We start from the raw sequence: 17,632 nt of genomic DNA on the forward strand, positions 1-17,632 counted from the left end.
AATTTATTATTTTATTAATTAATTTTAAGTCTTGGATGCAGACAAAACATTAATAAAACCCCCGAGATAAAAGCATATCCGATCCAACATCTCTTTTCAACTGATTAATGGAGTTGGACCAATTAAAAGGGCGGCTGTAGTGGATGAGATTCATAATCTTTTTCAATCAATGTTTCCGACACTTTAATTTACTGCTAAGAACGAAGATCTTCTAGCCAGCAAAAAAGTACCGATATTGCTCTAATAATGGTTCAAATATAAACGTTTTATATGATGCATACTACAGGTTCCTAGCTTGAATTCAAAATATCTAAGATACTTCACAATTTTTATAAAATACTAATGTTACTCTGATGTGGATGGACTTTCGAGATATAGTTCGTCTTTTGATAAATAACAAATTTTTTGTCAAATTGAGTTATACTTTGGCGGTAAAAAAATAAGGGATGAATATCTATAAAAGGTACTTCGATACTCAAGTCAATAAGTGTATAATAAATTCTGTAATGTTGTATCTCAAAAATAATTTCTTACCATCCTTTTATATTTGGGATGAGGTACAAACGGTTATACTTTTCGAGTATTCTATTTAAATAAGAAATAATAGCATATTAGAGCGTTATAATTTGTTTTGATACTTATTATTGATAACCGATCTATAGTGTTTATAGCTGAGTTATAACGTATAATCGAGTTATAACGTATAACCGAGTTATAACAGTCATATCATAGTTCTTAAGTTTGGCCTGGTAATATTTTGATAAAGCAGGTTGAGTTTTAAATGATGAGTTATAACTCGGCGCTTTCAGTTATAGGTATTGAGCCCCCAGTTCAATTTACTTTATTAAAATAAATGAAAAAAAAAGAAATAAATGAAATAAATAATTTTAAAGAAAAGAATAGTCTTGTCATTGAATGTAAAAGGTCACCGTTCCATTTTCCAATGCAATCAGGGCCGTTGGTTTAAAATGAAGCAATAGTTAGGGTTTTGTGATAGAACTGAATAGGTTTCATTAAATATGACGTTGTATTTATTTGAAATTCTAAAGGGTTTCATAAAGGTAACTTCTCTTTCTTGAAAACGTGTTGGAAAAAGGAGTAATAAAAATATGAGTAAAAGAGGTGAGTTTTAGTTGTTGTTTATCGTACCTCCTTCTTCTTCTTTTTCATTTTTGTTTTCTGAAAAACAATAGTTGATAAAAAGGGAAAGGAAATACAGAAAGATGTGGATGATGGTTCGTACAAGTGGGTTAGTGAGGATGTAAAAATTGTGGGTCTTTATTTGTGGATGACGGTAGTGTAGGTGAAATAGATGCATCAAAATTGGTGAGGGCAGAGTCTGGTGTGCAGATTGAATTATTACCATGTGGTTCGTCCGAACACTAGGGAGGCCGAGCTTATGCGCTTCCGAGCAAATCGCCGATGAAGGGGAAGAGCTTTACGTCGGCCAAAATCAAACACCGCGGCGGGAATACCTGCACAAGATACTCCGACGCTCAAGTCAGTAGTGATTTTGAGTAAACGAGTTTAGGGTGAAGAGTATAAGACTGAGAGTGATAGAACCTGAGACCTAACCGAGGATATTAGCTCGGTTTTATAGGAGTTGTTTTTACCCGTTGGTGGATAAGTCCTAGTTTATAGGTTGGTTATGATATTCTGTTTAGGTGAGTAGGTTTTGTTGAGCACGTGCCTTATTATTCGGACGGGTGAGGCCGAGCTTATCTGCTCACGTTCTGAGTTTGTTTGATGTGACGCCAGCCTCAGATATTTGCGTGCCGAGTATTCCGGGCGACCGAGGATGTGGGTGACGTATCATAGCCCCAAACTTGCCTTGGTTTGGACAAGACTAAGGCGAGCTTTGTACACTTCGGATGGCAAAATCCTCGGTTGCTTTATTTGTTATGTGTGTTCCTTATAGCCCCCGAGCTTGTCTTAGTTTTGGCGTATTTGTGTTTTGAAACGGTTTGTAGCATTAATTGCCTGCGTGGTTCTTCGTGCGTTAATGAATGATTGATTTGATTGTGTTGCAAGTTTCGAGGAGCCCCTGACCGTTTGATTCGCTGAACTTTGATCGTGGGTTTTTCGAGGGGGTAGATCAAAGGGAAATGTTTCATATGTAACTGCTTTTTCACTATGTAATAAACGTGCTTGCTTTCCCTAGTATTTTTCTTTTTTGTATTGGGTGCTTCTGTGTTTTTGGAGAAATGAGCAAGAAAGGTGAGTGTTAATTTGTTTTCTCGCTGCCTCCTTCTTCTTTAATTTTGATTCTCTGTTCCCTGTTCTTATGGAAGGTAAAATTCCTGATGAGGGTGAGGGGAGTTTGTATGGTTGGGTTGACTCTAGGGTTAAGGAGTATGTGTCTCAGTTTAGTGATGAGGAGTCTGTTGACATGCTGGGTTCGAATGTTTGGGTTAGGAGTGGTAGCGATATAAGGATAGAGATACTTCCTTGTGGATGACCGGGTTTTCCATTCTCGTGAGGACTGGGCTTACTTCTATATGTACAGTTGCCTTTTTACTGAGTTGGGAGTTAGGGTTCCTTTTACTGATTTTGAATGTGGTGTGCTTTATTGGTTGAACTGTGCTCCGAGTCAACTTCACCCAAATTCCTGGGGGTTTGTTAGGGCCTTTGAGGTGTTGATGGAATTCCTTGAGCAGCCGCCCTCTCTTCGGTTGTTCTTCTCTTTGTTTCAGGCTAAAGGGGTTAATCGAGGTCTTTGGGTTAATCTTAGTAGTTACCCCCGTCGTGCTATCTTCGGTCTTTACAAGTCTTCTTTTAAGGATTTTAAAACCATGTATGTTAAAGTGAGGAGTGTACCAGAGGAGTTTCCGTTCTATCTAAATGATTTTCTTGTTGAGAAGTTCCCTCTGTCTTGGTGTTCCGAACTTGTGCAAGCTTTAGACGTGGATGATAGGTCGGTTGATGATCAACTTGTGATGGAGTTTCTGTTTGAGAGGTTGGGCCCAAAGGGGTTACTATCTGTGTCCGAGTTGTTAAAATGGGATTCTGATAGAGAGGCGGTTCTGAGATATCTAGGTAAATTAGTTGTTTTTGCTTTGTTGTTGTTTTGTCCTTGTTTGTTCTTATTCTGTTGGCCTTCTGTGCAGGTGACAAGGCGCCTACGATTACTACTGCTGGTTTGAAGTCATTCTTCAATCAGCGGAAGAAAGTTGAAAAGGAGAGTTCGGCTACCAATGCTGACAAAGGTCTTGTGATTCAGCCCGAGCCTGCCCTTAAGTCTAAACGAAAGAGGGGTCTTGCGAAAGAGAAGATTGCTGAGGCTTTCCTGAAGGAAGGAGAGTCTTCTATGGAGCTTCAGCGAGTGGAGTCTGCTTATGAATCTCAAAAAAGGCTGCACGGCTATTCGGAAGATGTTCATAGCTGGTCTTTATGGGGAAAACTGTATCCTTTTTCTGTCATGGATGATGAGCTTTGTTGCTTCCCAGATGATATGAAGATGATTGAGGATGTCGGTCATGTAGGAGTGAGCCGTTTTATGCAGGTAAAGGTTGTGTTTTGTCTAGTATGCGTGTGTTGTTATATTGTGTTGATGTTCTTTGGTTTTGTTTTAGGTGATTGGTACACGTATTATAGCTGTTGGTCATGCTCAAGAGCTAGTTTTTGAGAGAGAACATAAGTCTGCCCTAGATGTCGCCAAGCTGTCCTCAGCTTTGGAGAAAAAGGAGAAGACTATTATGGAATTGTCCTCCTCGTTAAGGTTGAAAGAGTCCGAGCTTGCTGAGGAGAAACGCCTTCACCTCTCCTCTGCAGAGGAGATGAAGACCGTTAAGGCTGAAAATGATCGCTTGGGGTCGAGGGTGAAGGAGTTGCAGACTGAGGTTTACGAGTCATACGCACAAGGCTTCGAGTGTGCTGTTTCTCAAGTGCGGGTGCTGTTTCCCGGGTCAGATGCGGACATGCTTGATGCGACTAAAGTGGTTGTAAATGGGCAGCTTGTGGGTGACGAGGCTGCTGCTTCAGATGATAGCGGGGAGTCTAGCATAGGTGATAAGGCAGATTAGGTCTTTAGTTTGTGCTTTATTTTGTAACCTCTATGTAGTATGTTTTGGATTTGACTTTGAACAATTTTAAGATTTTCTCTTGGTAATGATATTTTGGCTTCCGAACATGTAGCTCGGCATTTGTCGATGGTTGCTTTAACAAAGTCATGAGGATGATGTGTTCTCTTCAAAATTGCGTGTGTGTGTTGATGACGGTCGCAATTATTTCTTGATTGTTGATGAAGAGCATTAGCTCTAATAGAAGTGTTTATGGTAGAATGGTCCTTTAGGATTTGCTTGGGAAACATGATGTTTGTTGTATTTATTTGGATTTTTCCGAGTAATATGCTCATGATGCGCATTTTGAATTCCGAGTATGAAGCTCGGATTAGTTTTTTCATTGGAAAAACTTTGACTTATTTTTATGGTGAAAGTTTTTCGAGGAATATGCTCGGCTCGTGATGTTAGGGTTCCGAGGATAATGCTCGGATAATTCGGAGTGTTTATTAATTGAAATGTATGCTAACTGTTAGGATGAGAACTGTTTTGATTGCACAGTGGGTTGTATGGGTACAATGATTTGTTGCGTCCGGCCTCGTTAAAACCCTCCCCGAGTAAAACCCGTGTGTTTTTGGGAAAAAACCTTCGGAGGGGAAAAAGAGTACCATCATTCGCTATTTTACAAACTATGTTATGACTGATATTTCCTTAGAGAGGAGATATTCCATGTTCCTGGTAGCTGCTCTCCTCTGAGGGTTTCTAGTTTGTAAGCCCCCTTTCCGAGATTTTGGAGAACTCGGAAAGGACCTTCCCAATTTGCCGCTAATTTGCCATGTGCTGGTGGTTTTCGAGCATCTTCTGTTCGTCTGAGTACGAGGTCTCCATTGTTGAAAGACCTGTGAACTACTCTTTTGTTGTGTCTTCGCTCTAGGTATCGTTTTCTGGCTCGCTGCTTTATGGCGAAAACGTCTCTGTCTTCTTCTACAAGGTCCAATTCGGCTGTCCGAGCTTGTTGATTATTTGGTTGATTATAGAGCTCGGTCCTTAACATTGGGACGCTGACCTCTACTGGAATGAGCGCTTCTGCGCCATATACCAATTTGAAGGGAGTTTCCCCTGTGGCAGATTGGATGCTGGTGTTGTAACTCCATAGAATTTCTGGAATGAGGCCGGCCCGCTCTCCTTTAGCTTCGTCGAGCTTTTTCTTTAATCCATGCAAGATAATTCTGTTAGCTGATTCAACTTGTCCGTTAGTCTGCGGGTGCTGTACTGAGCTGAAGTGATGTTTAATGTTAAAATTTGTCAGAAAAGTGGCGAGCTTATGATCTGTGAATTGTCTCCCGTTATCCGAGATTATTTCTCTTGGGATACCGTATCTGCATATGATATTTTTCCATAGAAAAGATCGCACTTTTTCTGCTGTTATGTGTGCTAGTGGTTGTGCTTCTATCCACTTAGAGAAGTAGTCAATTGACACTAAGAGGAACTTTACCTGGCCTGGCGCTTTCGGAAAAGGTCCGAGGATATCCAATCCCCACCTATCGAAAGGCCAGCTTACCTCTATGGTATGGAGCTCCTCGGCTGGGGTCTCTTATAGGGTGGCGTGCCTTTGACAATTATCACATGCTTTGACCTTTGTGATGCAGTCCCGTTTTATCGTCGGCCAATAGTATCCTGTTCGCAAGATCTTTGCTGCTAATGCTCGGCCGCCGATATGGTTGCCACAGACTCCTTCATGCGTTTCAGCCATAACTTCCTCGGCTTCCTCTTTGCTGATGCACTTGAGTAGTGGTTGTGAATGTCCCCGCCTGTATAGGGTGTTTCCGAGCACTGTATAGAAGCTTGCTCTTCTTCGGAAGAGGGGTAAGTTTGGTTCATCATTTGGCATAGTGCCTGTGTTGATGTAATCGAGAAAAGGTGTTCGCCAATCTGGGACCTGTGTAATGCTCAAAATTGTATCCTGCTCAAAACTTGGTTTGTCAAGTGTTAGATGGGACAGTGCCGATGTGTTTTCGACTTGCCGAGTTGTGGCTAACTTAGATAACACATCGGCCCTGGTGTTTTGTTCTCGGTTTACATGAATAATATTGAATTCTTTAAATTTTGAAATTAGATCCTTTGTTATGAGCCAATATTTCTCTAACAAAGGATCTTTTACCTGGAATTTGCCCTTTATTTGATGTACCACTAACGAAGAGTCGCAGTAGGCTGTTATTCGAGGTATGTGTAGTTGCAGGGCGAGCTTTAGTCCAGCAAGTAGGGCCTCGTATTCTGCCTGATTGTTGCTTGCGTTGAAGCAGAACTGTAGTGACTGCTCGGCCACCACTTTGTCTCCTTCTTTTAGTAGTATCCCTGCTCCACTGCCTTCTTTGTTTGACGCTCCATCCACATGTATGCTCCAACTGACCTCTGTATTATGTGTGTCATTAGTCATCTCCGATATAAAGTCGGCTAGCACCTGTGACTTCAGTGTTTTCCTTGATTCGTAATGAATATCGAACTCGGAGAGTTCGACCGACCACTTTATCAATCTGCCGGCGAGCTCGGGTCTGGTTAATATCTGCCTTAGCGGTTGGTCCGTTCGTACTATGATTGTGTGGCTCTATAAATAGTGCCGCAGTCTTCTTGCTGTGGTGATTAGTGCTAGCGCCAGTTGTTCTATCTTCGGGTACTGTGTTTCTATTGGTTGTAGTACCCTACTGATGAAGTATACTGGGTTTTGCTTTCTTCCTGTTTCTGTTACTAAGACCGAGCTTATAGCATGGTTAGATATTGATAGGTATAAATACAGTGGCTTACCTGTCTCTGGCCTTTAGAGGATTGGTGGTGATGTTAGGTGTTGTTTGAGTTCGGTAAAAGCATTCTCACATTCGTCTGTCTAGTTGAACTTCCTGCCTTTAGAGAATGTCTGGAAAAAGTGATAAGATCGCTTTGCCACTGCGGGTAGGAAACGTGATAGAGCAGCGATTCGTCCTGCAAGTTGCTGGACTTTCTTTACCGTTTTTGGGCTTGCCATGTTCAGTACGGCCTTGCATTTTTCTGGGTTGGCCTCGAGACGTTAACATGAATCCGAGGAACTTCCCTCCTTGTACTCCGAATGCACATTTGTCTGGATTGAGCCTCATGTTATATGCTCGGAGTTGTTTGAAGATTTCTACTAAGTCGTCACAGTGTGATCCCTGCATAGGTGTTTTGGCTACCATGTCATCTACATAGACCTCCATATTGCGGCCTATCTACTGCTGGAATACTCTGTCCATTAGCCTTTGGTATGTCGCACCTGCATTCTTTAGGCCAAAGGGCATTACCTTGTAACAAAAATTCCCATGTTCTGTTATAAAAGCTGTTTTGCTTTGGTCTTCTGGGTGCATTAGAATCTGGTTATAGCCAGAGTATGCATCCATAAAACTCAAAGCTTTGAAACCAGAGGCGTTATCAACTAATTTATCAATGCAAGGCAATGGGTATGCATCTTTAGGACAAGCTTTATTTAAGTTTGTAAAGTCGACGCACATGCGCCATTTACCTGAGCTCTTCCTTACCATTACCACGTTGGACAACCATGTGGTGAAGCGAATTTCTCTGATAAAGCCTGCATTGAGGAGCTTCTGGGTTTCTTCAAGTGGTGCTTGTTTTTTCTCCTCTCCGAGGTTCCTTTTCTTCTGTGCAACTGGTCGGATTATTTTGTCAATTGCTAGCTTGTGGCAGATGACTTCTGGGTTTATTCCAGGCATGTTATCTGGTGTCCATGCGAAAAGGTCGGCGTTCTCACGTAGTATGTGAATGAGTCTTGCCCGGTCTGCCCCTTCTAATGCTTCTCCAACATATGTGCATTGTTTGTCGTCTGCTGTTAGTGTTACTTGTTGAAGATTGTCCATTGGCCAAGGTCTTTCGCCGAGGTCTTCCCTTGGGTCAAGATCGGCTAGTGTCGCTGTTGGCAGACGTGTGGATTGCTTGAACCTGGGGCCGAGCTTCATGTTTTGTTTGAACTGGTTTTAAGCCGGCGTTGTAGCATTGCCGAGCTTCTTGATGATCGGCATATACCGTGGCGATCTTGTTTTCCTGCACTGGGAACTTGACACACAGATGTAATGTGAACACCACTGCCCGGAATAAATTCAGGGCAGGTCTCCCAAGTATAATATTGTAAGGGCTGTAACAGTTTACTATTAGGTATTGAATATCAATTGACTTTGACATAGGAATTTCTCCCATTGTGGTCTTTAGCCATATGTGTCCCATGATGGGGACTCTCTCTCTGGAGAACCCAATTAGTTCTCCGGAGGAGGGTTGTATCAATTTTTCTGATAATTTCATTTTTGTAAAAGTAGAGTAAAATAAAACATTAGCACTACTACCTGGATCCAACAATGTTTTTCTTACCAACAGTTCTCCGACCTGGATGGAAATTACCACGGGGTCGTCGAGGTTAGGGCTTGCCGATTTGAAGTCTGCTTGGTTGAAGGATATTGTGACGTCTGGTTCTTTGTCCTTCCTTGGTTGTATGGTTCCTTCGATTGCTAGCATTGCTCTGTAACTTCGCTTTCTGGCCGAGCTTGTTTCTCCTCCGCCTGCAAGTCCCCCTGATATGTGGTTAATGACTCCTCTTGGTCGATCAGGAGTCGTCCTCTCTTTTTTGTCGCTGGGCATTGCTTGCTTATGCTCTACCTTGTCCGAGTTTCCTCCTATGCCCTTCCGGGTCTCGATATATTTGCACAGAAGCCCTTGGCGTGCTAACCTTTCTAGGAGATCCTTCGCAATGATGCAGTCATCCGTAGTGTGACCGAACTTCCGATAGAAGGCACAATGCTTTGTCTTGTCCACGAACCTTTGATCCTGGTAGTTTCTTGCTCGGGCTGGTGGCTTTATGATTTTGGCGTTAAGGATCTCTCTGATGATGTTCTCTCTTCTGGTATTGAATCTGGTGTATGTGTTGTACTTTGACGCGGGCTTGGAAGGTTTCTTAGTGTCCCTGTTGCCTGGCAATCTGAAAGTTCTTTCTTCATCTCTCCGATGTGGTTGTTTGTCCGATTTTTGGGCTTCTCGGAGTTCTTCGATCTCCATTTGACCTGCCGCCCTTTCTCGGAATTCCTCTAGCGTCTTTGGCTTTGTTATGGCAATGGTCTCCCGGAACTTGCCAGGCCTGAGGCCGGCCTTGAGAGCGTACAGGTGAACGGCTGGGTCCAAGTCTTGGATCTCTATAGTGGCGTCAGCAAATCTGGTCATGTAGTCTTTCAGGCTCTCGTGCTGACCTTGTTTGATGGTGCCGAGATAGTCCGAGCCATGTACGTAGATTCTTGATGCAGCGAAATAATCAATGAATGATCTGGCGAGGTCTTCAAAGGAGGAAATCAAACCTGCAGAAAGTTTAGAGAACCAGAGTAACGCAGCACCATCTAGGTATGTGGGGAATGCTCGGCAGAGGACGAGCTCATTGTTAGGGCCGTTAAAGAACATCATTGACTGGAACTTCTTCACATGGGCTCGGGGGTCGCCGAATCCCTTGTATGGCTCTAACGTGGTGGGCAGCGTAAAGTTTTTTGGCATCTGGTAATTTGTGATCTCCTCGGAGAAGGGGTTGTCGAGGGTGAGCTTCTCCTTCGGTGGGACGATGTTTTGAGGGTCTGTAGCGCCTTGAGCCGAGCCTTAGGAGTTTTCTCCACTGTTCTGTGTTGACAGCTCGGCTATTCTTCGTACCTCCGCCTGAAGCTCGGCGATTTGAGCCAGGAGGTCGTCCTGTGAGAGTTGTGGATTTTCCTTGTCAGCCATGTCCGAGGATCGGAAATCCTGCAAAATAGAGTAGAAGACTAAACGAAGGAAAAAGTGGGGTTAGATGTACTTCGAAGCCCCACGGTGGGCGCCAAGTGGTTCGTCCGAACACTAGGGAGGCCGAGCTTATGCGCTTCCGAGCAAATCACCGATGAAGGGGAAGAGCTTTACGTCGGCCAAAATCAAACACCGCGGCGGGAATACCTGCACAAGATACTCCGACGCTCAAGTCAGTAGTGATTTTGAGTAAATGAGTTTAGGGTAAAGAGTATAAGACTGAGAGTGATAGAACCTGAGACCTAACCGAGGATATTAGCTCGGTTTTATAGGAGTTATTTTTACCCGTTGGTGGATAAGTCCTAGTTTATAGGTTGGTTATGATATTCTGTTTAGGTGAGTAGGTTTTGTTGAGCACGTGCCTTATTATTCGAACGGGTGAGGCCGAGCTTATCTGCTCACGTTCTGAGTTTGTTTAATGTAACGCCAGCCTCAGATTTTTGCGTGCCGAGTATTCCGGGCGACCGAGGATGTGGGTGACGTATCACCATGCAATAGGGCTGACTGCATTTTTCATAGGAAAAATTATTTTAAATACTTTTACATGCATATAATTGTGTATTAGAAGAACTTCGAGTGAAACTGCCGTTTATGGGGTTTGAATGTGATGTTTTGAAACAATTAAATTGTGCTCCGCCGTAACTTTATTCAAATGGTTGGGCGTTTTGGTTTTTTTTAGGTGTTTTGAAATTTTAATGGAATTTTTGGAAATAAAACCTTCGGTAGATTTGTTTTTTTCTTTGTTTCAAGCTACAAGAATTTGGAAAGCGATTTGGGTTCATCTGAATATAGCGTCGCTCCTGCCACAAGCCCGCTGTCGGAGGAGTCGTCGTCGTGCCCAGCCACCATCGTCGTCGTTCAAGCCGCTGGTCTGCCGCTTGCAAGGAGCTTCCCGTTTCGCCGCCGACGTGCCGCGCCAGGGGAGAGAGCGCCGTTGAGAAAGGAGACACCATGACAGAGAAATCGCGCCGTGAAGGATGAGACCATTGTCGCCAAGGCTCCGCCGCCGTCGCCGAAGCCGTGACGCCATCTCTGATAGCTTCTTGGCATCGCCGTCGCTGATAGCTCCTTGGCGTCGCAGCCGCTTCTCCTCGTCTTCCTTGTTCTCTGCGCCAGCAATGGAAAGCAGCCTTTGAGTGTGTAAACCCCGATAACCCTTCCTTTCCCATTTTAATATAAAGTTTTTCATTGTTTTCAATTTTTGGGGATGAACTTTCTTTTGTGATTCAAAGACCTAACTTTGATTTCTACTGAACTTTTTGGATGCAAGCTTTAATTCATTCTATTCTGAAGAATGAGTTTATTACTAATGATGAGTAGTGAACATTATTGAATATTATTGAACTGTTATTGTTATGAGTAATGATTTTCTTAGGTTTCTTTGTTATGAGTAATTTAGATTATTTTGTTGTACAGTAATTGTGAAACTGTTCTTGTTGTTCAGATGTTGTCTTTTTTTTATTTAACTATGGAACCGTTCTTCTTGTATTTATTCAGTGTTGTGTTTATTAAATTATTCAGTGTTGTGTTTAGCTTGATCTAATATGGCCTAGTGCATCTGTGCGTGTAAGAAGTGAGCTATTATCTTGTTATCAGAGTTTCTCTTTTTCTTCTGTCCTAATTCTGAAAATAGATGATCTTGAACTTCAAATTTATTATTAAGTTACTGAATAAGTAATCAATATATATTATATATTGTTATAATTGTGAGATGATCGATTTTGTTGTCATCACAAGTCAAATCTGTCTTATGAAACTTTATAGTATGATTATGTTTCTTTATGAAGTAAAAATATGAGAAGAATCAAATTATGTGGTTCATCTTATTCTTATTCCGATTCTCATTTATGTTTCTATCAACCATCCTACCTTGTCTGCTTTGCACCAAGTGATAAAGAGCTTTTGCTTGATGTTTTGTCTTTGGGGGAGAGGGGGATGATTTACATTATTTGCTTACCTAGCAGGACTTTGATATTGCAAACATGTTGATTTGTGTGTTTCTTAGCTTTCTTTTTCTTTATTAAGTGTGCACTATAAAGCTTTGTGTCTTGTCCCTATATTATGCTGCTTTATGATAAATAATTGTTATTGAGAATAACATGTTATTTTTCTTCTGATAATTTGTAATATTATCTTTCACATCTTGTCCTTAATTTATCTACATATTTTTAATTTTAAATAAGGTTTAGTATATATATTTTATTTTGCATGAAAAACTCAATATAAGAGAGAAGTTGGCTAGACTTGACATTATTTTGGAAGAGTTCTTAAATTGTGTTTTGTATGGAGAGATCATAAAAATTGTCCACTATCTTTTTTTTTTAGATGTAAAATTTTCTTAAGTATTTTGGGAGCATTGAAGGAGAGAAATCTGATGTGGCTATAGTTAGAGAATGCTTTGTCATGTTTTGAAACATGGCTAAAACTAAAAATGGCAAATAAAGTAAAAGAGGTATGGTGCTTTGTCTTTTATGCTATAATTTGGTGTGTGGAATGCTAGAAATAGTTATATTTAAAGGAAGTAGATTAAATTGGGATGAGATGAAAGGAGTTTAAAATTTGGTTTAAAGGAAGTAATTTAAATTTGGATTAAATTTGGTTTCTTTTGGTTGTTTTGCATGTTTTTGTTCTTGTGTTTTGACATGAATCTCACTTTTTTTGTATGAAATTTTGTGAGTGTAAAAGCATAAAAAACAGGTCAAGTATATTTGTGATTGAATGATGATTAATTAGCCCAAATTTTATATATTGAATTGTCAATTCTTGATAATTTGTATCCTTGATTAGTTAGTTTTAAACTTTGAGAATAGATTCTCAAAGAATTAGTTAATTTTAACTTCTATCTTAATGTTCAATTGGACGAAATTGTTTTTAATTTTGGTTTTCGTTATTTATGTTTGCAGGGGTACAAAATTGATGACAACATGCTAGACTTTATATTGCCTGAAACATGTTAGAAGAGTCAAGGATTATAAATTCTACATGATACAAATTTTATGTTAGGAAAAAGTTGTATTTAGTTGAATTTATAGAACTTATTTTATTTTAAAAGAATCTTAATTATATGCAAGATATTTTAATTATCTATATGATTATATATTATATAGATGTTGAGTTAGCACGTTTAGAAAATTAATTGATATATCAATTATTTAAATAAATATTGCAAAATGAATCTATTTTTGTAACTAAGAATAAAAAATGTTACAAAAGTAAGTAGTATTTTGTAACAAAATATTATAATACAAATTTAAATTGTTACAAAAAAGAATTTATTTGTTAAATTTGTTATCACTTTTGTAACAAATTTCAATTTTTGTACAAAAAATTTGTTACAAAATACTACTTTGTATTGTAACAGTTTCATTTTTTGTTACAAAAATGTTTTGTAACGGGACATACTGCAACATGCCTTTTTTTGTTATAAATTCTTTTTGTTTCAAAATTCTGGTTTTTTGTAACAATTTTTTTTTACAAATATTACTTTTCTTGTAGTGTTGGGTGGAGGTTTGGGATGCTCATTGCTATCTTAGTGAAGCAAGTGACATACTCCCTAAGACTTTTATGTTGTCCTTGATTGATAGTGTTCAAATAACCGGAGTCATATAGATATATGAAAGATGCAGCGAAGTGCTCTTCAAATAACTTGGCGAGTTCCTGAAAGCATGAAATAGAATCTGCAGACAAAGAGAAAAACTAATCAAGTGTAGGGCCGTCTAAAAAAGTAGGAAAATAACAACATAAGATAGGATCAGAAACACCGTTTACTATCATAATGGAGCGAATTTTTTAACCTGTTTTTTGGGATCACACATGCCATCATAAGGAGTCAGAGTCATTGGTAATGCAAAGTTCCTAGGCAATTGGAAATTCATGACATCTATCATGAAAGATTCAACTGCGTTGTCCAAATAACAACAAGCTCTCCGTCAGGTTGTCACCCCAATTATTATTCTATAGTATTGCTTTCTTGCAGTGACAACTACTCCAAATATCTTTTTGGTATTAGAGTTTTTGGTCAATGATCCATGGCATCGCAAGCTCTACTATATCCAATAATGTTGAATCAACACCCAACAAATTCTCTCCAATTCTTCTTCTTTCGTACTAAAATCGTTTCAAAATGTAATTGGCAACAAATTGGATGAGAAATAATTATAGAAAGAATGCTAGAGGGCCATCAGAATTTATCATTTTTTGTTATTATTTAGCCATCAATATTTAAAAGTATGAGATAAAGTGTGTTGTTGGATTATTAGACTAAAAGAATTAAATTGATAGCTAAGTAATGACCAAAAAAAATAAATTCTAATGGCTTCCTATCATTTTACTAATCATAGAATTTGGCAATAACAAGTCTTGCTGTCATTGAAGGCCAAGATTTTTTGGAAAGACACCTCTTTCAAGAATCAATCCCAAAGTATTTTTTGCATTTTTACAATTCAAATCTTTAGTGAAAAACCTCATCACTAGATGATAGATGTAGAATAAAAGAGTTTTAAACTGATCATGGAAGTGAATTTACCTCCCATATTAAAGATTACTTAGCAAAACAAGGCATCTTACATAGATATTCTTACCCTTATACACATGAGCAAAATGATAGAGTTGATAAAAAATATCACCACATTGTTGAAACCAGTTTGGTAATACTTTCTCAAGCTTTTATGCCTCTCACATATTGGGATGAGACTGTGGTCACTGCCACTTATTGATTAGGTTATCAACACCTACTATCCTTCAAAATAAATCTCCTTATGAGGTATTATTTGCAAAAATTCTTTACTATACTATGTTAAGAACTTTTAGCAATGCTTGTTATCCCTTAATGAGGCCCTATAATAAACATAAACTTGACATTAAATCACATAAATGTATTTTTTTGGATATGCTTTAGATCACAAAGATTAGAGATTTTTATCACCATTAGGTAAAATTTTTATTTCAAGAGATGTTTTGTTTGATGAATATAATTTTTCTTACCAAGAATTATTTCATGCACAATCTATACAAAAATAGCAAGCATCCTCTACTATTATTCCACTGATTTCGACTACTACAAATAAATCTTTTGTGCCAAATTTTAGTGATTCTGCTAATTCTGCTATAAGAAGTTTTGATTTCACAGATACTTCAAGTGCTAATATATAATTCCTTAGTTTCATCAGTTTCACCTACAACTCACCAAGATGATACTACTCCACATAATACTCTTAATTCAACATCATTAAATAAGCCTATAGAAGACAATGACAATACTAGACCCACACCTTTTTCTGCACTGAATTACAACTCTCTTTTTTAGAATCACATCATACTCATCAAAATTTTGCACCAGAACACCACTTTACACCGCTTACCAAATAGACCAAAAGTCAACATCCTATGAATACAAGATCTAAAATAGAAAAGTTAAAACTAAAAGCGTATTATATTATTTTATCCATTGATGCAGGTTATTAAAATCCTCCCAATGCAAGAATGTGAGCACAACAACCTCACTAGTACAATGCTATGCAAGAAGAGTATAAAGCCCTTATGATGACTATCACTTGGACTTTAATTCATACTCCACCTAATGCCAAGGTTATTGGCTCCAAATGGGTGTATACTGTAAAAAGACTTTCTAATAGCCAGATACAAAACTATAAGACCATACTTGTAGCTCAAGACTTTGATCAAAATGAAGGTTTTGATTTTGATTAAGGTTTTAGCTCGGTCATAAGACCAACAACCATTAGGATTGTCTTAAGCCTTGCTGTTTCAAAAGGTTGGCTCATAAGGTAACAATGCCTTTTAATATGAGGCAGCCAAAGAGATTTGAGATCAATCCAGAAACATATGTATGCAAACTGAATCGATCCCTCTACAGCCTAAAACAGGCTCCAAGAGATTGGTTTCTAAAGCTTAGCACCACTTTGTCCACCTTTGGCTTCAATCGTGCAAAGTCAAATACATCCCCTTTTATAAAATCAAGAGATACTTTTGTGATATATATTCTTTGCTATGTTGATGTTGTTATTGTAACAGGTGATGATCAAGATGAAATTATAAAATTGATGAAATAACTAGATCAATGTTATCTTTTTCTTTAAAGACTTAGGTGAATTAAATTGGAGTGAAGTACTGTTTTAGATTCTAACGTTTGGAGTGAATCCTATTTGCTTTCTGACATTTTAGTCATCCTATATTTTTTCTAAAACGTTTAAAATGACATCAATTTTATCCCACCGTCAAATCTCTCACTAACAATTAACAAAATTGATGTACTATTAATAATATTTTTGTTAAAGTTACATTTGCTCAACCTCCCTCTCTTACATTCACCCTCTCAACAAGTCCAAACCATATTCTCCTACTCTATTCTTTCTCTCCCTTTTACACTATTAATTCTCCAAGAGGAGTTTGAAGAGGAAGAAGAAAGGAGTAGGAGAATGAAGTTTGGACTTATTAAGAGGGTCAAAGTAGGATAGAGAGGTTGAGCAAACATAGTTTTAATAAAAGTATTATTAATAGTATATAGATTTTGTTAATTGTTAGTGTGAAATTTGGCAATGGGATAACATTGATGCCATTTTAAATGTTTTGGAATAAAAATAGGATCACTAAAACGTTAAGGATCAAAATAAGATTCACCCCAAATGTTAGGGATCAAAATAGTACTTTACCCTTTAAATTATGTTCTAGGCATAGAATTTATGAAAACATATTTGAGTAGCCTCCATCTTTCCCAAACTAAATATATATCTAATTTGTTATCTAAATTAGGGATGAAAGAGACTAGTCCAACGGCAACCCCTATGATTTCTTCATTGCAACTAACCTCTGCAGGTTTTGAGGAGTTTGAGGATCTCAGGCTTTATAGGTTTGTGATGCATAGATTGCAATATGCAACTGTAACAAGACCTGATTTGGCCTTTGTAGTGACCAAAGTGAATCAGTTTATGCATAGACCACTCTTATCTCATTGAAAAACTGTTAAAAGGTTGTTGAGATACTTGCAAGGAACAAAGATCAAGGCCTCATCTTCAAAAAATGCATTGATTTCAGGATATATACTTTCTCAGATGCTTATTGGGCATCTAATTTAGAGGATACGAGATTTGTTTCCATTTTTTGTGTTTTTCCTGAAAGTACTTAATGTCTTGGTCTTGTAAGAAACAATTAACAATCAGTAGATCTTCTATAGAGGCAGAGTTCAGAAGCCTTGCATCTTGTGAAGTTGAGATAGTGTGAATTCATAACCTTCTCAAACAGTTGAAAGTTGAGTTGAGCATACCATTTTCTCCATTTTTTGTGACAACCTCAACACAATTATATTGACCTCTAACCCAATTTTACATGATGATGAAACCAAAAATTTTCAGTTAGATATTCGATTTGTTAGAGATAAAGTGAAAAACAGTTTAGTGCATGTTGTACATATCCCTCAGACAGAACAAAGAGTTGATATATTGACAAAGTCTTTATCTGCAGTATCATTTGAAAAATAGAAAAATAAACTCAGAATGGTTCCATGGCCAATTCTGTTAGTTTGTTTTGCATTTGTATATATATAAGAAATATACAAATTCTCTTTACGTACTCTCTCAATTTAATTATGGTATCAGAGCTCCTAGTAGCTCTGCTGATGACGATACATGGTTAAAACAACCAATCCAAAAAATTCACCTTCACCATTAGTCTCTTCCGGTGGTTCACCTTCACCCACCACGGATGATGCCAACCATTCTCAAAATCCAACTAGCCCTTTTTATATACATCCAAGTGAGAATCCTACCTGTGTTCTTGTTTCTTCTGTGCTC

At 38.5% G+C, this 17,632-nt stretch overlaps 2 protein-coding genes across 2 annotated transcripts; both read right to left on the reverse strand.

The window, feature by feature from the left end:
- On the reverse strand, window positions 4,693–7,879 carry LOC110264980. Its single transcript, XM_021107684.1, has 3 exons — window positions 7,544–7,879; window positions 5,609–6,603; window positions 4,693–5,377 (listed from the first exon to the last, which is right to left on the reverse strand). The coding sequence occupies exons 1-3, from the start codon at window positions 7,877–7,879 to the stop codon at window positions 4,693–4,695; spliced, it is 2,016 nt and encodes a 671-aa protein (XP_020963343.1).
- LOC110264981 lies at window positions 7,914–9,548 on the reverse strand. The gene has a single exon (XM_021107685.1). The coding sequence runs from the start codon at window positions 9,546–9,548 to the stop codon at window positions 7,914–7,916; it is 1,635 nt and encodes a 544-aa protein (XP_020963344.1).

This window comes from Arachis ipaensis, chromosome B07, assembly GCF_000816755.2.
Source record: "Arachis ipaensis cultivar K30076 chromosome B07, Araip1.1, whole genome shotgun sequence".
NCBI lineage: Eukaryota > Viridiplantae > Streptophyta > Magnoliopsida > Fabales > Fabaceae > Arachis > Arachis ipaensis.

Bases quoted from the DNA above. Each gene is read 5' to 3' on its own strand.
- LOC110264980 (XM_021107684.1), bottom strand. From the start codon at position 7,879: ATGGACAATCTTCAACAAGTAACACTAACAGCAGACGACAAACAATGC. The intron at 6,604-7,543 runs GTAAGGAAGAGC...CACTATTTATAG, and splicing joins GGTTGTCCAACGTGGTAATG to AGCCACACAATCATAGTACG. The intron at 5,378-5,608 runs GCACGCCACCCT...TATCATATGCAG, and splicing joins GCATGTGATAATTGTCAAAG to ATACGGTATCCCAAGAGAAA.
- LOC110264981 (XM_021107685.1), bottom strand. From the start codon at position 9,548: ATGCCAAAAAACTTTACGCTGCCCACCACGTTAGAGCCATACAAGGGA.